General features: G+C 45.7%; 1 protein-coding gene across 1 annotated transcript in view; it reads left to right on the top strand.

Annotated features, from left to right (window-relative positions):
- The window catches only part of LOC139264685 (regulator of G-protein signaling 22-like), a 425,112-nt gene that overhangs the window by 23,736 nt on the left and 374,214 nt on the right, over nt 1-27,162 (top strand). Inside the window, exon 3 of the mRNA XM_070881635.1 lies at nt 1,823-1,908. Within this exon, the coding sequence (XP_070737736.1) occupies nt 1,823-1,908 (86 nt within the window). The remainder of the gene's footprint in view (nt 1-1,822; nt 1,909-27,162) is intronic.

Genomic DNA, 27,162 nt, shown 5'->3' with positions numbered 1-27,162 from the left:
AGGATGTTTCCAGTAGAGTGGACAAGGGAGAACCAGTTGATGTGGTATATTTGGACTTTCAGAAGGCTTTCGACAAGGTCCCACACAAGAGATTAATGTGCAAAGTTAAAGCACATGGGATTGTGGGTAGTGTGCTGACGTGGATTGAGAACTGGTTGTCAGACAGGAAGCAAAGAGTAGGAGTAAATGGGTACTTTTCAGAATGGCAGGCAGTGACTAGTGGGGTACCGCAAGGTTCTGTGCTGGGGCCCCAGCTTTTTACATTGTACATTAATGATTTAGACGAGGGGATTAAATGTAGTATCTCCAAATTTGCGGATGACACTAAGTTGGGTGGCAGTGTGAGCTGCGAGGCGGATGCGATGAGGCTGCAGAGTGACTTGGATAGGTTAGGTGAGTGGGCAAATGCATGGCAGATGAAGTATAATGTGGATAAATGTGAGGTTATCCACTTTGGTGGTAAAAACAGAGAGACAGACTATTATTTGAATGGTGACAGATTAAGAAAAGGGGAGGTGCAATGAGAACTGGGTGTCATGGTACATCAGTCATTGAAGGTTGGCATGCAGGTACAGCAGGCGGTTAAGAAAGCAAATGGCATGTTGGCCTTCATAGCGAAGGGATTTGAGTACAGGGGCAGGGAAGTGTTACTACAGTTGTACAGGACCTTGGTGAGGCCACACCTGGAGTATTGTGTACAGTTTTGGTCTCCTAACATGAGGAAGGACATTCTTGCCATTGAGGGAGTGCAGCGAAGGTTCACCAGACTGATTCCCAGGATGGCAGGACTGACATATCAAGAAAGACTGGATCAACTGGGCTTGTATTCACTGGAGTTCAGAAGAATGAGAGGGGATCTCATAGAAACGTATAAAATTCTGATGGGTTTAGACAGGTTAGATGCAGGAAGAATGTTCCCAATGTTGGGAAAGTCCAGAACCAGGGGTCACAGTCTAAGGGTAAGGGGTAAGCCATTTAGGACCGAGATGAGGAGAAACTTCTTCACCCAGAGAGTGGTGAACCTGTGGAATTCTCTACCACAGAAAGTCGTTGAGGCCAATGCACTAAATATATTCAAAAAGGAGTTAGATGTAGTCCTTACTACTCGGGGAAATCAAGGGGTATGGCGAGAAAGCAGGAATGGGTACTGAAGTTGCATGTTCATCGATGAACTCATTGAATGGCGGTGCAGGCTCGAAGGGCCGAATGGCCTACTCCTGCACCTATTTTCTATGTTTTTATGTTTCAATAACCCGAGCATTTTAGCTGCCCACCCATCTGGTTTCCACCAAGTGGGTAGGATTAAAATCCCCTTACTGTTTAGAATGAGTACTAGGAAGTAACTTTACAATTTCATGCTACCACCGATTACCCAATATGCTCAGCTGACAGGCGAGGCTCACCACTGATCAGCCTGTTAGTATTATTCAGAAGTTCTGAATTTGTGAAGTCTAGCCATGTCTCCATTCTTTCACACAAGCAGCAGTTAAAGGGTTACAATCTGATCTGGGGCCCACGTCAGACATACCAGATCTTAATGTTTTTACAAGTACTGAAATTGTGAATAAATTCTGAAAGTCCACTACTTGTCATAAAAAGCTCTTTACTGTGGTATTCCACTCCTCAGACACTGTCTGGCAGTTTAAAGTCTACTAAGTATATCAATGAGTGTAAATTGTGCTCCACCACAGTGTGCATTTTGTCACACACTTTCCTGGCTAATAATCTTTCAGATCTTTCAAATATCTGTGACTCTTTGTTTAGAAAATTGAAATGTAATACATTAAGCCATTATGAGCTTATATTATTTCATCAATTTTAGTGCCTTGATCGGGAGCAGGGTGTTGCATGGATAAAACAGGAGAGACTCCCAGCATTCCTCAACAGTGACTGTTACTTTGAGTACAGGTGAAAACTCCAAATCTTTTTCTATGAGTGATTATTGTGCTAATATTTACCTTTGTTGCACAATGGTGATCATATTCTCAATAAGCTTGAAGTAATGTACACTTTGTTGCGGTGAATAGAACATCAAATGTGCAGCTTGGTATATATTAATTAGCTTGTACAGGTGTACAGAAAAATATCTTGAAAATTGTGTGCTCCACATCTTTCCTGGCATCTACCAAGGGCGTTTTTTAACCAGCCATTAGGAGGAGTGCAAAAATGACCATTGTATCACTTTTCCTTCGGATTTTTCCTTCCTCCAAATCGGAAAATTTCCATTTGATTCCTTTTATATGGGTCACTGCTGAGATTAGGATCTCAAGTGGGGAATGATGGTTGCGTAGATGTGGGAATCCGAACAAATTACAATTTAAAAGCTTTGGCACCAGTAAAATGCATTGCTTCTTCTTGGGTCTTGGTCCTATTTTCCTTTTTTACCCAAACTTTTGTCCATTAATTTTGTCCTCTGTTCTTTTGAAGGCACCGACACAGTCCCATGGATGTCACAGCACTCCAGTATCTCACTCAAAAAGCCATTCTAATGTTTGAGCACAGGGAGAGAGTATTGATAAGCTGTTCAACAGTGAGGAACAGCACACCCTAGCCCAATTTTGTCCTTACCAGACAGAGTATACACATGTGTACTCGCACACACGTGCTTTCCAACAGGGGTGGGAATTCTGATTTTATTCCATTCCCTAGTCTAATGTGTTGAAGTCAACTGCCATTGTCTCAGTTGAGTTCAGCTAACTCATTACTAACTGGGGATGGAACTTCGAGGTTTCCTCGTCCTTCTGGCTGAACACTCAGCTGGCCATCGTATTTATCCAGCAAGCCATTACAAAAACTGCATCTACCTTTCCTTAATGCATGTCGAGTTTATTGGAACAGATTTTTGATATTTTAAAACACCTTCAGTACTGCCAACCAATTAATTCTGTACAGAAGCATCGACCTAAAACGTTAATTCTGTTTCTCACTCCACAGATATTACCTGACCTGTTGAATATTTCCAGCATTTTGTGTTTTTATTTTTAATTCTGTACAGATACTGCTTGGAGAAAACAGTGGAGAACGATAGACTCTGTGTAATGAAAGCATAAACTTGTTTACAATGGGATTACAATTTCATTATGATTCGCACACAGAGTGTCGAGGAAATTTCTAAGTTAAAGTAACTCAAGCGGAGATTTCAGAGTCTTGCTTCAAGAGATTCTTTTAATATGTACAGGCGAGATATCTCGGAGAGCTGCTTGGTCCTTACCAAGGCAATACTCTCAAATTCTATAGAAACTTGTTCCATCTTTATACAGAAAAAAAGGAATTTTATCTCTACAATTGACACCTACATTATTCAGGAACATTACCAATTCTAAACAGGGCACAAAGGTCAGTTTACACAGCCCAACAGTATCTTGTCACGTCATTATTCAATCTTTTCGAGGGTCAGCAAGATCATCACTAAAAGCCCCTCTTATCAGAGAAATCAGTTTGTCCAGGCAATGGGGGTATCTTAACATATACAAATACCAGATGTACAGCTTTCATGTTATCTGTTCTTTTCTAACAAAGAAGAGACATCAAGTATTTTCTGGCCTTGCAGGATTCTGCAGTCTCAGCACAGAATTAAACTTACTAAAAGAAAGAGAGAAATTTAACCCCTTCCTATATCGTGAACTAAAGTTCTTCCACAACTCCCTCCTTGTTGATCTTTTATCTTTAATGATCAACATGCTTTCCTTCTTAGAAAGAAAAGGGAGGCTCATACCCCTCGGGGTAAGGTCTCATCTCTAAACATTCTTTTTCATTATAGTCATCTAACTGTCCCTCTATTCTGTTTAACCTTCCTTTCACGATCACATTTTTCTGCTCTATTTTTTCTACTAGGTTCATTACTTGTCCTAACAGGGATCTTACTTTCAGCCCCATTCCACAGACAATTAGCAGCAGAATCAGCAAAATTACACCAAGTACTACTATCGGGTGTATTGCCAGTTTTAATACCGCTGTTGCCCTGGGGGACCAGCCTAGGAATATATCCCACCAGTGATGCGCTGTTATAGAGGTAACTGTGTTTGCTATTCGTACTAATTGTCCCTTTTTAAAACTCATTTCTATCTCAAATTGGTGAATATCTCTGCCCCGCTTGGACAATGCCTTTTCTATTTCTTTGTCATTTTGTATTAAATTATGCAGTCGGGTTAAATTAATTGTAGGTGGTAATGGTTCAATTCTGTGCACCGTTAAATACTTTTCCACATTTTTCCACTGTCCAAAAGTATAAGTTCTTTTTTCTTCTGGGTTATATAGAGTGTAAACTCCTTTCACACAAATATTAATAGGAGGTATATATAAAATCCCGTCTAAGTAGACGGGTTTATTTCCTGTTAGGCAAACTTCGTTTTGGCCTATCTCTGAGACCTCTGTGTCATTAGCTTGTTTTAGTTCCCACTTGCATATTCCTGTCGAGTGCTGTAAAGAACATGGTTCGTGGATGGCGGTTCGGTAAGGACAAACCATCCCGAATGGCCATTTAACACATCCCCTGTCATGATGTGTTAGATTCCTTTCATCGACCCAGTCCCCTTTAAATTTTGGATACCAAAAGTTCTGTCCGAATAATTGGGGTATTACTTGATACTGACACCAAATTTCCTTCTTAGTCATACTTATTATTTCCATTGTGATATTACATCCGTCTATATCACAGCTAGTGTATTTTTCTTGAGGTTTGAGGGCAAGATCTGGAAACTTATTGATTCCCAGTAATCTTTCCCAGGTCTCAGCGTGGAAAGATAGTATTTTCCTTTCTAACTCGGCTCTCAATAACTGTCTGATAGTCTCCTTAAACATGCAGCTGGTGTACCAATTTACCCCTTTCTGTTCCTTCATCAGGTTTTCGATTTCCTTTTCTATTTCTTTACTTTGCCTCCACGTCATTTTGTCTGTTATGTAGCCAGATACCTGTAGTTGCTGTAGCCCTTCATCCCACGCGTTTCTCAACTCTATACTTTCTCCTATTAGTCCTCCTACAACCTGGATTTTGTTTTGCAGGGTCTCTATATCTATTGTGTTCAAGGCTCCTATTCCTACTCCTACCCCACCTAATACAGTTCCCAGCACGTCTCGCTTTTTTCTCAAGGATCGGTCCAGTGTGACTCCAACACTGGTCGTGTTGCAACCATCCCTCTCCCTTAGCGGATATAGGATTTGTATGGTTAAATTTACTATACCTGGGGATCTTACTACCGATATGCAGGTGGTCAATATCCGTTTTAAATGGCCCGGATCTCTGGGGGAATGCCTATTTTTATTATGTGTCCACTGTTTAATATAGGTTCCCCCATGTAGTATTTTTGTACGGTTCATGCACTTTACCCATCCTCTGTTTTCTATTTTAAAATGACAATCTTCTTCGGGGTCACAAAACGTGCCATTAGTTTCTTGGCTCTCAGCTATTTCCTTGCTGGTCAGGCATGTCATATGTACCTTCCATTTCAAGGTTATGTTAAATCCTTCCTCACTGGTTATTTTCACTTCCCCTGATCTTGGGTCCACCCCTATTCCGCAGGCCTCACACCTTACTGTGAAGTTCCCCACTTTGCAATCCTCTTTTTCCGAACATACATAAGTGTCCTGCTGTCCTGCTTTGTCAATCGTGCCCCAGGCCATTTCTCCTTTCCATATTTTACCTTCTTTTATAAACCTTTCTTCTGTTTTAACTCTTCCCACTGCCAGAAGGATTAACATACCCAGTGTCCCCTGATAGTTTTGCCAGGAGTCCTTCCTCATCTTCCTCCCTTTGTTTTCTTCTATAATGCTCCTGAACCAATTCGTTAAAATAATAGCTTACTAGTACAATAGTAACAGTGATCTACAAGATAAAGACCCAAATTGGTATACAGGCAAGTTCTGACATCTAGCTTGATACTTCGGGGTATTATGCTCTTAGTCCAGCCTGTCTTGGTAGAAACAAAAGGGGATGAGTACAGTTCTTTTCGGGGTGTGTCCGCCCTAGCTCGGTATTTCTTCTTCTTGCTGTGTTTCGTCTGGAAGGTAGTATTTACATCGGGTGGCGTGTATCCAATTTGGATGTTTTTCCAGTTTCAGGGCGGTTCTTGTTGTGAGGATTATCTGATATGGTCCCTTCCACCTTCTCTCGTTGCTTTACTACCTTACGAATCCTTTTTTCAGTTTTGCGCTGCATACTCATTCTTTTAGTTGGAGGGTCGGTTTTCTTCCCTTTTCTAGGAACTGGACGCAAGCATCCTGCTCGACTAGAGCTGTTTCCCATTCTCTCCGGATGCAGTTTCTCGCGGTGTTTCCTGAAACGAGAGGTTAAGACACGCCCACAAAAATATATACACACACAGTATTTACAAAGCGCTCACCGGTGTCTCTTTTCGGCTCGGCTCGGGTCTCCTTTAGCTTTCTTGTTATTTTAGCTTCTTACGGTAGCTACCCTATGCCTCACCCTTCCGGGATCTCGGCGGCTTGCCCCCTTTTCTAGGACAGCCTAGGCACTTTCCCCCTTAAGCTGGGAAAATCCTTTTAAAATTCCTCTTTTTCTTTTAAGCCAATTTTTACTTTTAAACTTGTTCGTTTGGGATCTCGTTATCAGAGGTCCTGCAGACTACGCCAGAAACTGTCGAGGAAATTTCTAAGTTAAAGTAACTCAAGCGGAGATTTCAGAGTCTTGCTTCAAGAGATTCTTTTAATATGTACAGGCGAGATATCTCGGAGAGCTGCTTGGTCCTTACCAAGGCAATACTCTCAAATTCTATAGAAACTTGTTCCATCTTTATACAGAAAAAAAGGAATTTTATCTCTACAATTGACACCTACATTATTCAGGAACATTACCAATTCTAAACAGGGCACAAAGGTCAGTTTACACAGCCCAACAGTATCTTGTCACGTCATTATTCAATCTTTTCGAGGGTCAGCAAGATCATCACTAAAAGCCCCTCTTATCAGAGAAATCAGTTTGTCCAGGCAATGGGGGTATCTTAACATATACAAATACCAGATGTACAGCTTTCATGTTATCTGTTCTTTTCTAACAAAGAAGAGACATCAAGTATTTTCTGGCCTTGCAGGATTCTGCAGTCTCAGCACAGAATTAAACTTACTAAAAGAAAGAGAGAAATTTAACCCCTTCCTATATCGTGAACTAAAGTTCTTCCACACAGAGGGAATCTTACCCCAGCAGAGCTTTCAACTAAATTGAATTACTGAAAGAATCAATGTTGCTGCCAACTAAAATAACCAAAAGTGTTATAATGTGTAAACTGAATAAGACAACTTGACTAAAGTGCACACTTAACACCCCTTTTCTGGCCTTTTAATATCAATTGAGAGGCTATTAAACCCATTATAGTGGAACCTGGTTGCAACTTTTGCCCAAGTCTGGATTAGCTGTAATTTATAGGTGGCTGCTATGTCTGTCCAGAGTGGGAAGGGTGGATGTTTTTGTGGACCATTTGGAGTTCAGTAATCCTTTAGTAGGGCTTCATGTTTGGCACCAAAATTCTCATGTTACAAGTAAAAAGTGCCCGCTCTGGAGGTCCAGCAGAGTGGCAGCAAATTGCAATTTACTGTCCCTAGTCGGAGCGACTGTTGCCAACGACTGGAAGCCTTGCAGAAATGTACTGCACATTAATCTGGAACTGGAAGCTTCTGTTTTTCTTTCAAGGAGCCCACTCCCTCTCAGCATTTTTCCTCAAAGCCCGCTCCCTCACAGCATTTTTTATTTTTTTAACATGACAAACCTGAAGAGCACATGAGCAGAACACTTCCGGTTCAAATTGTTTTAAAATTAGTATTTTCTTTAAAAGAAGCAGATTATGTTATGGCTGCCAAGTGCTCCAGGGCTAAGTACTCGTGAGCATAGACACACAGCAAGCTCTTGGGCCCCTTCACCACCTCAACGTTAATAAAAGAAAAAAGGCTGGGAGTGGAAAGAAATCACATTAAACAAATCATATTAACATTGTTTTGCAGTATTTTTCTTTTAAACAATTAACAGTTTGTTTCATTACAAATTCTTATTTATGACTCTATTTGCAAAAGCTCGGGTAACTCTTCCAAAATTTTCACTTCATTCTGATAAGATCAGTTCTGAATTTGGGTACAAATACTCATTATGTTTCTAATCCACCATTGCCTCTCGCCACCCACCATCCTCTGCCCCCCACCGCCCCCACATTAGTTTGCTGTTGATTGGTCTTCAAACAAGGTCTTAGCAGTCCATAACAAGCAAAAGTTTCTGTGAACAGATTTTAGAATAGAAGCTAGACTCTGAGTAGCAGTGAAAAAGAACAAAAATCCATCATATCTTTTAAACGGTCTCACTACCCTGTTTACACGTATTGGGGCGATTTTAACTTGCTCCATCCAGTAGGAACGGAGTGACAATGGCCTGAAACTTGCGGTGTGGTACTCACTGCCCCATTTCCATCCACCACAATTTTCCTGGAGTCCTCCCCATGGGCGGTCCTGGTGTCCAGCTATTTCAGGCTGGAACCTGATTCTTGGGGCCCTGATACAATTTTTAGGTACCAACAGGTGGAACGTGTACCTTAGGTACCAGATGTTGAGAGGCCAGTCCTTAAGAAGCTCCTACTGGCCCCACACAAATGTTCCAGCCCCCTGTTGACCCATCTGCATCCTTCCCGCAGTGGGCTCTCCCCCAATGAATAACATTTTGAGTCGACTCTGCATTGGAGCTGACAGAATTCCCGACCCTCGCCCACCTCATCTCCCGTGACTGACGAGCTACCCGTGAGTGCTGGAATAGTGCTTGCAGATCATCAGTCTAATGTAAACAAGACCTGTCCCTAAAATTGGCTCAGGTCTCTTGGCAGGAACTTCAGGCACACAAAAGTTAACATTGACCATCTACTTTTCTCACAAAATGTAAAGAAGAAAATACCCTATCTCCCATTCTCCAGACCTCTTAGAAAATGGCTCTCAACCAGACACTTAGGCCCTGATATTAATGTAGGAAAGGGAGCAAGGGTGGGGTCGTGTTGGATGGGTGAGGGGCGACGAATGCACAACATCATGGGATGGGTGGGAATATGTGATTTCAATGGGGATGCCTCATTATCATTTTACTTCTGGGTTTCGCATCTCCACTGTGCATGAGCAGGCTAGACGTAGACCCGCATGACATGATTCCCTCTCGACTATTAAAAGGCCCAGTTGACAGATGCAAGGAGGGAGGAGGTGAGAGTAATGGATCTGAAGTTGAAAACAAAGGGAAATATCTCCTATGAGAGCAAATGCTGCACCTGGATTTACTGAGTCATCCCTGGATGTTCTTCTGGATGAAGTAAGGGTGAGGAGGGAGGTTCTCTTTCCCAGCCGTGGGAAAAATAAATCTGCTGCCACTCCAATGAAGGAATACCTGGGGGTGGCAGAGGAGATGAGCAGCAGGAGCATAACTATGATGTCCTGGATCCAGTGTAGGAAGTGTTTCAATTAGCTAACTAGGTCAGGAATGGTGAGCAAAGTCACAGATCTACCAGCATCCTGTAGTTCACCCCCTCTCACACTGTCTTTCAAGCATACTCCATTCACATCAGTCCTCACACCTACTTCACTTTCAGCAGAACCCATGGTTCCATTTCATAAGAACATAAGAAATAGGAGCAGGAGTCGGCCATGTGGCAACTCGAGCCTGTTCTGCCATTCAGAAAGTTCGACTTGAATTTATATAGTGCCTTTCACAACCTCAGGGTGTCCCAAAGTGCTTCACAGCCACTAAAGTACTTTGTAAGTCACTATTGGAATGTAGGAAATGCAGCTGCTAATTTTTGCACAGCAAGCTCCCACAAGTAGCACTCTGATAATCAGATAATCTGTTTTTTTAGTGTTGTTGATTGAGGAATAAATATTGGCTAGGATACTGGGGAGAACTCATCTGCTCTTCTTCGAAGTAGTGCCAAAGGATTTTTTACATCCTCGGTTTAATGTCTCATCTGAAAGGTGGCACCTATGAGGGTGCAGCATTCCCTCAGTAATGCACTGGAGTGTCAGCCTAGCATTTTATGCTTAAGTGGGACTTGAGTCCACAACTTTCTGACTCAGAGGTGAGAGAGGTACCAACTGAGCCACAGCTGATCATGGCTGATCTTCTACCTCAACTCACTTTTCCTTCTCTAGCAGGACAAGTTGAGAAGGCTGTTTAAAACGCAGGTGGGATCCTTGGCTTTATTAATGGAGGAATAGAGTACAAAAACAAGGAAATTACTTTAAACTTTTATAAAATACTGGTTAGTCTCCTACTGGAGTATTGTGTTGAATTCTGGGCACTACACTATAAGGAAGTATGTCAAGACCTTGGTGAAGGTGCAGAGGAGATTTACTAGAATGGTACCAGGGATAAGTGATTTCAGTTAAATGGAGAGCCTGGAGAAGCTGGGGCTGTTCTCCTTGAAGCAGAGAAGGTTAAGAGGATATTTGATAGAGGTGTTTTGATAGAGTAAATAAAGAGAAGCTGTTTACAGAGACAGAAGGGTCTGCAATCAGATGAAACAAATATAAGGTGATTGGCAAAAGAACCAGAGGCAACATAAGGAAACATTTTTTTTACACAGTGAGTTGTGCTCGGGAATGCACTACCTGAAAGGATGGTGGAAGCAGATTCAATGGTAACATTCAAAGAGAATTGGCTAAATACCTGAAGGGAAAAAAATACAGGGCTGTGGGGAAAGAGCAGAGGAATGGGATTAATTGTGGGTAGCTCCACCAAAGAGCTGGCACAGGCACAATGGGCCAAATGGCCTCCTGCTGTGCTATGTCATTCTCTGATTCAATGGGCTCAATTTTCCCCAGTGATCTGCACCGTTTTTTTGGCCTACATTAAAATATCCAAGTTTCCCCAAAGATTGTGTGCCAGCGTAACTCAGTTAGTTATGATTTTTTTTAGATTTGTTTTTTCTTGCGTCATAGGGGGCATAACCTGATGTCTGTGCCAGTTTTTCATATTTATTCAAGTTTGGCCAACTTATATTATTCCTAGGATGGTGTATGTGACCACTCCCCAAAAGTCTTCTGGGCACTTCAGAAAAACCAGCGCACATAAAAAAATTGCCGCAGAAAGAGGCCATTGTTTTTTGGTGAAGTTTTGGAAGGAGTCAAGCACACATTAAATATGCACCATGAAGCTTAATCTCTTTCAAGCTTAAAACGGAGAAAATAGAAGTCTAATACAATTCTTTAATTTTTGATTTTTTTCAAAGTGCCCGCCGCCATCGAACGTCTCCAAACCGGGCTCGAGGCTTGAAATGTTGTCCGGCAGAATCACTCCCTTGCCCGGACACAGGGGCTCGGGACTCAGTTTCAAAAGAAGACTGGGGTGGGGTGGGTGTGTGTGGAAACTAAACTGAAGCGATGAGAACCCTTACATTATGCAGCAGCATCAAAAGAAGCCCGGGGCGGGTGGGGTGGAAAGGTGGAGGCGGGGGGGGGGGGGGGGGGGGGAGGGTGGAAGAAGCCAAAATGAAGGGATGAGAACCCTTACACTATGCTGTAGCATCAAATGAAACACGGGTGGCGCAGCGTTTCTCGAGGTGGTGTGGGTGTTTGCTGAGCCCCTGTGTCCGGGCGAGGGAGTGATTCTGCCGGCTGACCCTCAAGCCCAGTGAGGAGACGTTCGGTCAGTGGTGGGGTGGTACTTTGAAAAAAACTCAAATTAAAGAATTGCATTAGACTTCATTGCCTCAAATGTCTTCATTTGAATGCCTAGCTTCCCGTTCTAAGCAGACCTGGGTGTGGTCCATACTAGGGCGTCGACCTTGGCGAGAGAGGGAACAAAGAACATGTCCTGCTGTTTTGAGCTTCTTGTAAAGGTACAATTTAATCATGGGGGCAATACTGACAATGCCATACCTCATGCAAGCCTTCTGCATGATGGTGCTGTGGAGGAGATGATTGATTTGACGTCATCGCATGAGGAACCTCAGAACATGTAGGATGATGGGCAGGAGGCATTACCCACGTCGGGTATATCGAGACAGATGTTCATACCTGCACCTGAGTGATGCAGACTGTGTGAGAAGGCTGCATTTCCACAAAGAAGTTGTAACTGAGATCTGTGAGTTAATAAAAGCAGACCTGCTCCCTGGAAGCGTCAGGAGGACTGCTTTGTCAGTTGAAGTGAAGGTTACAGCTGCACTTTCATTCTATGCATCTGGATCATTCCAGGCCACAACTGGGGATGTGTGCATCATTTCTCAACATGCAACACATTACCTGCATTTGGCAGGTGACTGCTGCACTATATGCCCGGAAGAATGACTACATAAAGCTCCCCATGACCGCCCAGGCAATGCGTGACAAGGCTGTGGGCTTCTCCAGGATTGCTGGCTTCCCAAAGGTACAGGGCTGCATTGAATGTACCCACATCGCCTTGCGAGCACCTTTGGAGGATTCTGAGATGTACAAGAATGGAAAAGGCTTCCACTCCGTGAATGTGCAGCTCATGTGTGATGACATGCATCGCATCATGTCAGTTGATGTGAGATACCCACGATGCGTTCATCCTACGTGAGAGCGCTATATCTGCCATGTTTCAGCAGCAGCCAGAAGGGCAGAGCTAGCTGCTGGGAGACAAAGGTTACGGCCTCACCATCTGACTCATGACGCCCCTATGCATAACCCGGACGGAAACTGGTCGAAAATATAACATGTCACACATTGCGATGCGCAGCATAATAGAGAGGACCATTGGCATATTGAAACAGCGTTTCCAATGCCTGGACCATTCCAGAAGCTACTTGCAATACTCCCCTGAGATTGTCAGTCAGTTCACTGTCGTATGCTGCATAACTTAGTCAGCATGAGGCAACAGCAGCTGGTGGTAGAAGACCCACCTGAGGTGAGAGTAGCTGATGACGAGGAGTAAGTTGCAGATGACGAAGAGGAGGAGGAGGATGAGGAAGCCATGTAATTACCTGAACCTGGAGCATGACGGCGGAGGAGGGCGAGCCGTCGTGCCCATTTAACGATTGCTCGAACCCTGTGCCAGCAGCTCATCCGTGAACGCTTTGCTGCCTGAAGGCTCAGCGGCAACTGTTCCAAATGGACCATGTTTACTGTTTGGACCTGTTCCGTAATGTTGTGTTATGTTAATGCAACAAATAATGTAAATGACTCTTCTTTACTTCAAAAAGTTGCATTAATAATGGAACAAATAATGGAAATGATTCAATTATAATTTAAAATATATTTTATTCAGAAGTTTAACAAACTCTTGTTTTACACAACTTAACTTTAATTAAAATATTCATATCAAGCTTTAAAGTTTTCAGTTAAGATCACTTACAAACTTTAAGATCACTTACAAACTCTAAGATCACTTACAAACTTTAAGGTCACTTACAAACTTTTAAACTTGTAAATTTACATAACTTACAAAAAACTTTTAATTTGAGAACAGTTACAACAGTAACAACAATAACAACAACAGCAGCAAAGAAACACTGCACCCATCTCTCCTCCACCTTATTCTAAGACCGCCCGCTGCGCTTGGTCTTGTTGACTCCACCCCTGCCCGCAGGCGGTGGCGCAGCGTTCCTCTGGTTGATACCAAGCTTATTCTTTCAAACATCTCGGGTAATGCGCACTTCTTGATGGGGAGCAGGGGCAGGTGGTAATATGAAAGGCCCGACTTGGGCCTCTTCAGAGGCTGGCCTGGGGATTGGAGTGGGAGCGGCAGATGAATCTGTCAATGGGCGCGGGGTCCGGCTGTGCTCCCTTATTGCAGCAGCTAACTCTGACATTCCCTCCCTCATGTGCCCTGACAGTGTCTCAACTACCTCCAACATTCCCTCCCTCATGTTCGCCGACAGTGTATCAGCTACATGTGACATGCCCTCCCTCATGTTCACCAACAGTGTCTCAACTACCTCCAACATTCCCTCCCTCATGTTCCCAGACAGTGTTCCTATTTCTCATGAGAGTATTGTTACTTCTCCCAACAGTCCCGATACCTTATCACCCACCCCAATGTTGGTGTCCAGGAGTCATTGTGTAAGGTCAATGCTCTCCGCATTCATTGCCATCATCTGAACCATATCTGTTAGATCCTGCACTTCAGGAGAGCGCTGTCGAGCTCTCCTTCCCCTCCTCTCCCTGGGTGTGCCTCGCTGCACCCCACTGGAATCCCCAGCTTCGGAATGAGAGAAACCATGGAATGTTCCACCAACACTCGTACGATTCAGGAAAGGGCCTGGCACCTCAGTGGGCGGCACCTGTACCTCCTCCATAGTGAGTACAACAATGTGGGCTTCATCCATCACCTCCCCCTCCACCTCACCCCATGCTCTTGGTCTGGAAGGTGGGATTGGAAGATGTTCTCCTCTTCAGGCTCGTCCGCGTCTGAATCTTCTTCTGCATCGGCTTCAGCCTCGTCAAGGTGGCCTCAAGTTCTGCAAAATATAACAGAACAGACAAATGGTTAGCAGCAGAAGAGGGGGCAGTGTGGCATGAGTAGGCTCACAGCGCAGGCAGCAGGCTCATTTGAAGGCCCACGAAGAATGATAACACATTGCATCAACCGAACCGTAACTGACGAAGACATTTCCATGAACTGAAGCATGGCTAGCCCGCGCAGTACTTAACATTTAGCAAAGCCAGACTGTGGAATTTGCAGGACTTACCCTCTCCCTTGAGTGTGGGCCAAGCTTGTGCAGTAGTGATTGCTTTTCTCCAGGCAGGACCCATCAAAGCAGCGAACCTCTCCTCTAAGTGTGTCAGTGGCTGCTGATTTGCCGGGCCTCCACCTGTTCGAGTTCTTTCCCTTTTGTTGTATTCCACCTTCCTCTGCAAAGATGAAAGTATAACTTTTTAGAGAGGGTGTCTTTCTGCTGGGTGCGATATATACAGATGGTCACATTTACAATTGCAATTCTATTGAATAAATGAAAATATTACTTACACTAACTACTTGACCAAGGTCTTGCCACTTTTTGCACTGGCCTCCAGACCTCGGGGTGGTCACCACTGCACAATAATCTTCTGCAAGTTGGTTCCAGCGTTTCTGCATTTCTTTTAGTGAAACTTTTATGTGACCTCTGCTGATGTCCAGCTCGTGCCATCTGTCCTCAATTACAGTAACTAGTACCTCCACTTCAACCTGTAAGAAATTCTTGGTCCTTGAGCCACATTGCATCTTGTATTGCAGCTCCGATTTTTCCAATGAGAATTAAAGTTCTCACACACAACTGGCTCTTTAAAAATGACCGAATGCAGATTGGGAGCTGTACTGGGCATGCGTGCCCATAGCAATCCCGTCAAAAATGTCCTTTTTTTTTCGCGCATGCGCAGAAGGGGACGCATTGTTTTTTCAGCGCAGATATTAGGCTCCGCCCCCAAAGCTAATGGACAGGCTGCTGGCGCCAAATTCAAAAAATAGAATGGGGAAACTTGCTAGTTATTTTTTTGGAGTAGTCAGGGCCAAAAGAAACAGATGTAACTCTTGCAGTATGCCAAAAAACGGCATTGGGGAAAATTGAGCCCAATAAGTGCTAGAAATTCCCCAGCCTAACACACATTTAAAAAAAATTTCAAAACATTTTTCAAATTTGGCCCGTGGATTTAACGCCATCGTTAAAAAATAATGGGTGCCTTTTTTCAGAACTGTTTTTGTGATATCAGTAAGCGTCATAAATAACGATATCGCCGTTTTTGTGAATTTGGCCAATAACGACACTTTTAAGGACAGTGATAAATACCGAACTGAAAAAGCTTGTCGGATCAAAATCGGTGATAACTGCGCCATCTTGGAAAATGGAGCAGAGTTAAAGGTTTTGGAGGGAAGGCTGCATTTAGAGATTAGTGGATTTTTAATTTGTTTTAAGGGCATTTAAGAGCATTTTAAGAATGGATCCTATTCTATCTGTGCCATATTTGGTGACTGCTTATGCTATCCAGGATAATCATAGAAGACTTATTCAACAGCATTACCAGCATAATCAAAGAGGTCGCAGACTTATGTGGAGGAGGCCTTACCCCCAACGAATTTACAGAGAACACTGCTCATATCTCCACCTGACTGAGGCACAATGTGTTAGAAGGCTGTGCTTTCGAAAATAGGTGGTCACAGAGATATGCCAGCTCTTCATAAAGGCAGACATACAGCCTACAAGCGTGAGGAGGACTGCACTGATCGTCGACGTCAAGGTGAATGCGGCACTTGCCTTCTATGCCTTCTGCTCCTTTCAGGCATCAGCAGGGAACATATGCTGCATCTCGCAGCATGCTACACATTGCTGCATTCGGACTTCATCAACTTACCAAAGACTAGGAAGGCACAGAATGAGAGGGCTATAGGTTTTGCACGAATTGCTGGCTTCCCCAAGGTACAGGCTGACATTAACTGTCCGCATATTGCCCTGCGAGCACCTTTCGAGGATGCAGAGGTTTACTGAAACCGAAAGGGATTCCACTCGCTGAATGTACAGGCCATCTGCGACCATACTCATGTCAGTAAATGCAAAATTTCCAAGGAGCATCCATGATGCTTTCATCTTGCGTGGAAGTATTGTCTCACAGCTGTTTGAGTAGCAGCCAGAAGGCCAGAGCTGGATGGTGGGGACAAAGGTTACGGGCTCGTCACCTGGCTCATGACCCCCTCCGCAAAATGCAGACAGAAGGCAAGCACCGCTACAATATCTGCCATATAGCCACACGCAACATCGTCGAGAAGACAATTGGAGTGCTAAAGCAGCGCTTCCGATGCCTGGACCACTCTGGAGGCTCCCTGCAATACTCCACTCAGCAGGTCGGTGAGTTCACTGTGGTGTGCTGCATGCTACACAACTTAGTCATCATGAGGGGACAGGATTTGCCACTGGGGACTGTAGGACCACCTCAGGAGAGAGGGGGGAGAAGAGGAGGAGGAGGAAAATGAGGAACCCATACCACCACTATCACCCTCAGGAGGACACGAGAGGAGGCCTTGTGGACCTTACCTCATTGCAAGAGCCTTGCATCAGCAGCTGATACTTCACCGCTTTGTATGAAGGCTGAACGGCCGTTTCATCATAGACTGCCCACTGTATCCCACCATGTTGAATATTTCCTCCTGTTATTCTGTGAATGAGACACTACATAACATTGGTTTAGTTGAAAAAATAACTTGAAATTTAAACATTTGTACACTTCTACTTAACTTGAATAAAAACTTTTGGTATTATATTGAACTTTTAAATTAACATCACTTAAATAATAATAATAATGCAAACAACTAACCACAACAAAAACAAAAGAAAAACAAAAGAACAGCAAAACAACAACAACAGCAGCAAGCAAACTTCAGCTGCAGTTACCTCTCTCCCCACCTCCTTATTTAGGGCCCAATTTTGGCCATGAGTTGCTCCAATTTTTTTGGAGTAAGTTGGTTTTTCTGGCGTAAGTTAAAAAACGCCATTTTTCCCAATCAACTTGTTCCAGAGTAACTCACTTAGGTACGATTTTTTTTTAGTTCAGGTTTTTTTTTCGAAAAGGAGTGTTCCCAGCCACTTACGCTAGTTTTGGCCATTTAAGCAATTCTGGCCAGCTAAAAGTTACTTCAAATCCACTTAGGTCAGCGTATGTGGCCAGCTCTGAAAAACCTTGCGGGCAGTTAAGAAATCCACGCAGCTAAGTAAGTAAGGACCTACATCCAAGCACCAAGCACCAAACATTGCAAATAAAGGTTGAAATAACTCAATAAAAATAAAGAACTCAGGTAAACAATTGAATAACAAACAAATAATTGTATTGAATTGAACTTGGCCGGGGAAGGCAGCGGGCCAGCTTTTACGGGAGGCCATTCGGCCTGGGAAAGGGGCAGCCGGCAAAGAAGCATCGAGAAGCTGAAGGGAAGGTAAGGTCAGCGGGGTGGGTGGGAGAGGCTGGGCTGGGCAGAAATGCAGCAAAGTATCGGGAGGCTGGGCTGGGTGGAAACCCGGCAAAGTATCGGGAGCTCGATTCTACTGCGCATGCGCGGTCAGTTGAAACTGCAGCTCTCTCACTCACCCACTGACCCGATTCTACTGCACATGCGCGATCATGGCAATCCCAATCTTACTGCACCTGTCCAGTGTCCCGGCACTGTTTCCAGCGCAGGATGCTGGCTCCGCCCACTGACCCAGTCACCACGCCACGTCAGCAGCTAGAAGGCCCGGGGCAGCGTCCAAAATCGGTCCGAAGATTTTTGGCACACTTCCAAGCGTGGAAAACTGGCGCACCTTTGGCAAGTACGCCAGAAATCTCTAGTGGCCAAAATTGAGCCCTTAAACACTGCCGTGCAGCCCGCCCTTCTTGCCCTTGCCATTAGCCTTGCCCGTTATCACCGGCTTTGCCTTACTCCTGGTGAGCCCAAGGTTCTTATTAGTTTCTCAGGTGCGGTGCTCCACTTGTTGGGGGACAGATGAAGGAGACGTCAATGGAAGTCCTCGAAAACCTCTGGCTGCGGAAGGCCCAGCTTCGGACTCTTCAGCCTGTGGATAAACCTGCACGCTAACTGTTGAAGTTGGTCTGGGGATTAAAGTGGCATCACTCGAGACTGTCATTTACTGCTGGGCAATGACAGTCTCGGTCTTTTCCTGAGTTTAGCAACTATCTCAGACATGCCCTCCTTAATGTTAGCAGATATGCACATAGATTGGGTAACCAAACTGGAAGCAATAAGGTGGAGGAGGATTTCCTGGAGTGCATAAGGGATGTTTTTTTAGACCAATATGTCGAGGAACCAACTAGGGGAGAGGCCATCTTAGACTGGGTGTTGTGTAATGAGAGAGGATTAATTAGCAATCTCGTTGTGCGAGGCCCCTTGGGGAATTGTGACCATAATATGGTGGAATTCTGCATTAGGATGGAGAATGAAACAATTAATTCAGAGACCATGGTCCAGAACTTAAAGAAGGGTAACTTTGAAGGTATGAGGCGTGAATTGGCTAGGATAGATTGGCGAATGATACTGAAGGGGTTGACTGTGGATGGGCAATGGCAGACATTTAGAGACCGCATGGATGAACTACAACAATTGTACATCCCTGTCTGGCGTAAAAAGAAAAAAGGGAAGGTGGCTCAACCGTGGCTATCAAGGGAAATCAGGGATAGTATTAAAGCCAAGGAAGTGGCATACAAATTGGCCAGAAATAGCAGCGAACCCGGGGACTGGGAGAAATTTAGAACTCAGCAGAGGAGGACAAAGGGTTTGATTAGGGCAGGGAAAATGGAGTACGAGAAGAAGCTTGCAGGGAACATTAAGACGGATTGCAAAAGTTTCTATAGATATGTAAAGAGAAAAAGGTTAGTAAAGACAAACGTAGGTCCCCTGCAGTCAGAATCAGGGGAAGTCACAATGGGGAACAAAGAAATGGCGGACCAATTGAACAAGTACTTTGGTTCGGTATTCACTGAGGAGGACACAAACAACCTTCCGGATATAAAAGAGGTCGGAGGGTCTAGTAAGGAGGAGGAACTGCTCAGAGAGGGCATAATTTCACCCGTTGAATTCAGCGACTGGGCAAGTCCCATTGTTCCCGTTCTCAAAGCAGATGGCTCGGTTCGGATTTGTGGCGACTACAAAGCCACCATCAACCGAGTGTCGCTGCAAGACCAATACCCGCTCCCGAGAGCGGAGGACCTTTTTACCACGCTGGCAGGTGGTAAGCTGTTCATGAAGCTGGACCTCACTTCGGCCTACATGACTCAGGAACTGGCTGAAGAATCCAAGTTACTGACCACCATCACGCCACACAAAGGATTATTTGTTTACAATAGGTGCCCGTTTGGCATTCGTTCGGCAGCGGCTATCTTTCAGCGAAACATGGAAAGCTTTCTCAAGTCCATCCCTGGAATGATCGTGTTCCAAGACGACATCCTTATAACAGGTCGAGACACTGAGGGTCACCTCCGCTACCTGGGGGAGGTGCTACGCCGATTGGAACGGGTAGGCCTGCGGCTGAAAAAGGCCAAGTGCGTGTTTTTGGCCCCAGAGGTCGAGTTCCTGGGCAGGAGGGTTGCCGCAGATGGGATCCGGCCCACTGAATCAAAAACTGAGGCAATTCGCCGGGCGCCCAGGCCCGGCAACACGTCGGAGTTGCGATCATTCCTGGGACTCTTGAACTATTTTGGGAACTTCCTGCCGAACTTAAGCACATTGTTGGAGCCGTTACACATGCTACTCCATAAAGGTTGTGAATGGTCTTGGGGGGATTGTCAAGAACCGGCTTTCAATAATGCGAGGAATCTGCTGTGCTCCAACAAACTGTTGACTTTGTATGACCCCTGTAAAAAACTGATTTTAACATGTGATGTGTCATTCTACGGGATTGGGTGTGTTTTGCAGCAGGGTAATGATGACGGCTGACTCCAAACAGTGGCTTACACCTCCAGGTCGCTCTCCCAGGCAGAGCGTGGATACAGCATGGTCGAGAAGGAGGCACTTGTATGTGTGTACGGTGTGAAAAAGATGCACCAGTACCTTTTCAGTAGACGGTTCGAGCTAGAGACGGACCACAAGCCGTTAACATCCCTGTTGTCCGACAGCAAGGCTGTCAACTCTAATGTGTCAACTCACATACAGCGATTGGCCCTCACGCTGGCTGCGTATGACTACACCATACGTCAACGGCCAGGCACCGAAAATTGCGCTGACGCGCTCAGCAGGCTCCCACTGGCCATTACCGAGGGGGCGTCGGAGCAGAGCGCCGAGATGGTCATGACCGTTGAGGCTTTTGACACTGCGGGCTCCCCCATCACAGCCCACCAGATCAAACTCTGGACCATCAGGGACCCCCTCCTATCCATGATAAAGAAATGTGTCCTGACAGGGGACTGACGCCCGCACACAGGGCGTGCCCCAAGAAAGTCAGGCCGTTTCAGAGACGGATGGATGAACTCTCTATCCAAGCCGACTGTCTGTTAAGGGGCAGCTGGGTAGTCATGCCCCAGAAAGGAAGGGAAGCGTTCATCAGGAAACTCCACAGCGAGCACCCTGGCATCGCGTTAATGAAGGTCATTGCCCGGTCACACATGTGGTGGCCGGGGATTGACTCAGACCTGGAACACTGGGTTCGCAGGTGCACGACGTGTGCCCAGCTGGGCAATGCCCCCAGGGAGGTCCCACTCAGCCCGTGGCTCTGGCCCACCAGGCCATGGTCACGTATTCACGTGGACTATGCGGGCCCGTTCATGGGAAAATGTTCTTGATCGTTGTCGATGCATACTCGAAGTGGATCGAGTGCATCATATTGAACTCGTGCACAACATCCATCACTGTGGAGAGTCTGCATACGGTTTTTGCAACCCACGGCTTGCCAGACATCCTGGTCAGTGATAATGGCATGTGTTTTACCAGCCATGAATTCCAGGAGTTTATGTCGGGCAATGGGATAAAGCATGTCTGGACAGTGCCGTTCAAGCCGGCCTCCAATGGCCAGGCAGAACGGGCGGTCCAAGTCATAAAGCAGGGCATGCTACGCATCCAAGTACCCTCCCTTCAGCACCGCCTATCGAGCCTCCTGCTGGCCGATAGGTCCCGGCCGCACTCGCTCACGGGAGTCCCGCCAGTGGAACCCCTCATGAAACGCACACTCAAGACACGGCTGTCCTTCATTCACCCAGCTCTGGCAGACATTGTTGAGGGCAAGCGCCAGTCCCAAACCGAGCTCCATGATCGAGGCTCAAGGGGGAGGTGTATAGGAATAGATGACCCGGTATTTGTTCTTAACCATGCTTTGGGACCCAAATGGCTTGAGGGCACCGTAATTGGCAAAGAAGGAAACAGGGTCATGGTGGTCAGACTAAACAATGGGCAGATTTGCCGCAAACACTTGGACCAAGTAAAGACAAGGTTCAGTGCAGACACAGAGGAACCAGAAGAAGAGCATGATGAGATAGCACCCACACCACTGCCAGCACACGAGCAACAAAGACAGCCCTCAGCATGCACAGTCCCTGCAGCCAGCCTGGACAGGCCAGAATCACCTCAAGTGACAGAGACGTGTGCTGAGGCTCAGCCACCAGAGTCACAACAGCGGCGCTCCAAGAGAGAGCGCGACCACCCGATAGACTTAACCTCTGAAACTAAAAGACCTAAGGGGGGAGGTGATGTCATGTATTTCACCATCTTGCAATGACTATAAGTGTGTAACTGTAACTCATGCATACTGTACCTGTACCCTTGTAATGCACATCCTGACCACAGGGAGTGAGCTCCTCACCTGGCTTCCAGGTATAAACATAGAAACATAGAAAATAGGTGCAGGAGTAGGCCATTCGGCCCTTCTAGCCTGCACCGCCATTCAATGAGTTCATGGCTGAACATTCAACTTCAGTACCCCATTCCTGCTTTCTCGCCATACCCCTTGATCCCCTGAGTAGTAAGGACCTCATCTAACTCCTTTTTGAATCTATTTAGTGAATTGGCCTCAACAACTTTCTGTGGTAGAGAATTCCACAGGTTCACCACTCTCTGGGTGAAGAAGTTCCTCCGCATCTCGGTCCTAAATGGCTTACCCCTTATCCTTAGACTGTGACCTCTGGTTCTGGACTTCCCCAACATTGGGAACATTCTTCCTGCATCTAACCTGTCTAACCCCGTCAGAATTTTAAATGTTTCTATGAGGTCCCCTCTCATTCTTCTGAACTCCAGTGAATACAAGCCCAGTTGATCCAGTCTTTCTCAGGTCCCACTCAGGATCAAGTCTCTTCAGTCCTGGAAATAAAGTGAAGGTCACAGAGTGACCGTGCCTGATATATCCATGCTTCGTATGAGTTTGTAACAAGGTGCAGAGACATTACAGGCAGTGTTATGACCTGTGACCAGAATGTCGTCTTGGAACACCACGGTTCTAGCGACAGACTTCAGTAAACTCTCCATGTTTCCCTGAAATATGGCTGCAGCCGAGCGAATTCCAAAAGGACACCTGTTGTAAATGAACAGCCCTTTATGCGTATTGATGCACATAAGTTCCTTCGCGATTCAACAAGCTCCTGTGTCATATAGGCCAACATCAGATCCAATTTAGTGAATGACTTTCTCCCGGCTAGCGTTGCAAATAGGCCATCAGCCTTTGGTAACGGGTACCGATCCTGCTTCGAAACTCGGTTGATCCTAACCTTGTAGTCTCCATAAATCCCGACAGTGCCATCACTCTTTAGCACAGGAACAATGGGACTAGCCCATTCGTTAAATTCGACCGGTGAAATGACTCCTTCACGTTGGAGCCTGTCCAGTTCGATTTTGACCTTCTCCCTCATCATGTATGGGACCGCTCGGGCTTTGTGATGGATGGGACTTGCATCCGAGTTCAGGTGGATCTGCACCTTGGCTCCCTTTAAGTTGCCAATACCCGGTTCAAACAGCGAGGGAAATTTGCTCAGCACTTGAGCACACGAAGCGTCATCCACCGATGACAAAGCTTTAATATCATTCTAGTTCCACTTTATTTTTTCGAGCCAACTCCTGCCGAACAGCGTTGGACCATCGCCTGGAATGATCCACAGCGATAGATCATGAACCGCCCCATCGTACGACACCTTGACTGCTACACTGCCAATTACTGGTATGAGCGGTTTGGTGTAGATACGCAATTTTGCATTTACTGGACTCAGCTTGGGTTTCATGGCCTTAGTGTCCCACAGCTTTTCGAAAGACCTCTGACTCATAATTGACTGACTCACACCCATGTCTAATTCCAGAGATACCGGCACATCTTTCAATTTTACTTCAATCATTATCGGTTGGCTCTTTGTCAGGAACGAATGTACACTATACACTTCCTCCTCGGGTATCTCGGGTTGCATTGCCGGATCCGCTCCGGATCAGTCATCATCATCCACGTAGTGTGTCACAGCCCGCTTGCTGAGCTGCGGACACATCCGTTGAAAGTGCCCCATTTTCACACAGCCTCTACAAATATAGTGTCTGAAACGGCACTGATAAGGCCGATGATTGCCCCCACCATGCCAACAGGGTGAAATCAGATTCGTGCCCAATGGCGGACTTCGAGCAGCTACAATGTCATGTATCTATATGTTGTTTGTAGCCACCAGATGGTGTCATTGTTGGAGGCCACTGAGCAGCACGCACATGGTGCTGCTCTGGTATAAAAGGCCAGCCATTTTGTGAGTCAGGCACTTTGGGCCGTAATAAAGCAGGAACATGGTTGTACCTTGTTCAGTTAAACAGTACTCAGTTTGTACCTTTATTGCATATGTAACATTTGGCAACGAGAATACAAGAGCCTTTGTTTGCAAAATGAGCACGATTGGATTTTTAGAGCAATTTGTGGAGGGAGAAGATTGGGCAGACTTTGTGAGCCTTTTGAACCAGTACTTCATGGCCAACAAAATGAAGGGGTTGACGATGCAGATCGGTGCCGGGCCGTGTTCCTCACTGTGTGTGGTTCAAAGATCGACGGTCTAATAAATAATCTACTCATGCCTAGTGATCCAACAGAGAAAACGCACGAGGAGTTGTGTACACTGGTACGGGAGCACCTCAAGCCAGATGGCGGCATCATCATCTCGAGATACAGGTTTTATATACACGTTCGATCAGAGGGCCAAAGTGCGGCGGAATTTGTTGCCGATCTGAGACGTCTAGCGGGACTGTGCAAGTTCGGGTGTTGGCAGACATACTACGGGACTTCTTTGTTATCGGTATGAACCACGAGGTGATCTTACGCAAACATCTGGCGGTGGAGGAGTTGGATTTAAAAAGGGCCATGCAGATCGCTCAATCGTGTATGACGACTGACAGGAGTTTAAAGCAAATAGCGGTGAAGAACCGAACCTCGGCAAGTACTGTGATTGCGATTGATTCGGCGTTCAGCAAAGCGGCACATGGCAGGGCTTATCCGGCTGCGTTTGCGAATGATTTGGCGTTCAGCAAAGCGGCACATGGCAGAGTCTATCTGGCTGCGTTAGCAAAATCTGTGGCTGTCCAAAGTCCGCCAGCGGGAATATATCCGACTTCTCCGTGTTGGCGTTGTGGAGGAAATCATCGGCACCAGCAGTGCCGATTTAAGCAATATAGTTGCAAAGGCTGTCTGAGAGTGGAGTATCTCCAGCGCAAGTGTCCGCAGATAAGGAAGCGAGCTGCGACACACCAAGTGGAGGATGAGAGTCAGACTAGTGCGGATCCGGATACGCAATACGAGATGCCAGAGGAGGAAGTGTATGGACTGTACTCTTTCATAACCAAGAGTAAACCAATTTTGATTAACGTGAAGTTTAACGGGATACCCGTATCGATGGAACTGGACACAGGGGCGAGTCAATCGATCATGAACGAGCTGTGGGATACTAAGACTGTGAGGCCCAGGCTGAGCCCTCTTAACGCCAAGCTGCCCACATACACCAAAGAACCGGAAAAGGTGATTAGCAGTTCCCAAATTAATGTGTTGTATAACGGTGCGGTTCACGAGTTACCGCTGTGGATTGTTCCAGGCAATGGGCCAACGCTGCTCGGCAGAAGCTGGTTGGAGAAAATCAGATGCAACTGGAACGACATAAAGGCGTCGTCGGAAGAAGAAGATACATGTGCCCAAGTATTGAGCAAGTTCCCCTCGCTGTTTGAACCGGGTATCGGCAACTTCACGGGAGCCAAGGTGCAGACCCACGTGGACTCAGATACAAGACCTGTCCATCATAAAGCTCGGGCAGTGCAGTATATGATGAGGGAGAAGTGGACAGACTCCAACGTGAAGGGATCATATCACCGGTCGAATTTAATGAATGGGCCAGCCCCATTGTTCCCGTGCTGAAAAGGGATGGCACAGTCAGAATCTGTGGAGACTACAAGGCTATGATCAACAGGGTTTCGAAACAAGATCAGTACCCATTACCGAAGGCTGATGAGTTGTTGAAACGCTAGCCGGAGGGAAGTGTTTGGGGAGTGCGCGGGAAGTTGTTCACAAAACTGGACTTGACGTCGGCCTATATGACGCAGGAGTTGGTCGAGACGTCGAAGAGACTTACGTGCATTAACACGCACAATGGACTGTTTATTTACCACAGGTGTCCGTTTGGAATTCGCTCAGCTGCAGCAATATTCCAGAGGAATATGGAAAGTCTACTGAAGTCCGTTCCCAGAACCGTCGTGTTTCAAGATGACATCCTGATCAGCGGTCATGACTCCAAGGAACATCTGAACAACCTGGAAGAGGTTCTACTGTGTTTGGACAGAGTGGGACTCAGACTTAAACGCTCGAAGTTTGTCTTCATGGCACAGGAGGTTGAATTCCTTGGGAGGAAAATCGCCGCTGATGGCATCAGACCTACTGACGTGAAAACCAAAGCCATCAAGAATGCACCCAAGCCGCAGAATGTGACGGAGCTGTGTTTGTTTGGGTCTACTCAACTACTTTGGTAACTTCCTACTTAAATTGAGTACCTTACTTGAACCACTGCACATGTTATTGAGAAAAGGCAACAACTGGGTGTGGGGCACATTGCAAGACAGAGCTTTTGAGAAAGCCACCAATCTGCTTTGCTCGAACAAGCTGCTGGTACATTATGACCCATGTAAACGTTTAATTTTGGCCTGTTACACATCGTCATATGGAATTGGTTGCATGTTACAACAAGCCAATGAGTCGGGGAAACTTGAACCTGTCGCATATGCATCCAAAAGTTAGTCTAAAGCAGTAAGAGCCTACAGTATGGTAGAAAAAGAATCTTTAGCGTGTGTGTACGGTATTAAAAAGATGCATCAATTCCTGTTCGGTCTGAGGTTTGAATTAGAGACCGATCATTAGCCGCTCATTTTGTTGTTTTCCGAGAGCAAAGGTATCAATACCAATGCTTCATCCCGCATCCAAAGGTGTGCGCTTACATTATCTGCCTATGATTATGTCATTCGCCACAGACCTGGCACAGAGAATTATGCCGATGCTTTGAGCCGGTTGCCGTTGCCCACACCGGAGGTGGAAACGCCACAACCAGCAGATTTAATGTTAATCATGGATGCTTTTGAGAGTGAAGGTACCCCTGTCACAGCTCAACAAGTTAAGACCTGGACCAGCCAGGACCCGATATTATCGGTGGTAAAAGGTTGCATCCTCAAAGAGGATTGGTCTGCCATACCCAAGCAAATGTGCGAGGAAGCCCCAAACCGTACATTTGTCGCAAGGACGAACTGTCTATTCAAGCAGATTGCATATTGTGGGGCAATTATGTTGTAATGCCCAAGAAAGGGAGAGAGAA

This window comes from Pristiophorus japonicus, chromosome 1 (assembly GCF_044704955.1).
Source record: "Pristiophorus japonicus isolate sPriJap1 chromosome 1, sPriJap1.hap1, whole genome shotgun sequence".
NCBI lineage: Eukaryota > Metazoa > Chordata > Chondrichthyes > Pristiophoridae > Pristiophorus > Pristiophorus japonicus.
The sequence above is the reverse complement of the archived record's forward strand: the minus strand, read 5'-3'. Positions and strand labels throughout refer to the sequence as shown.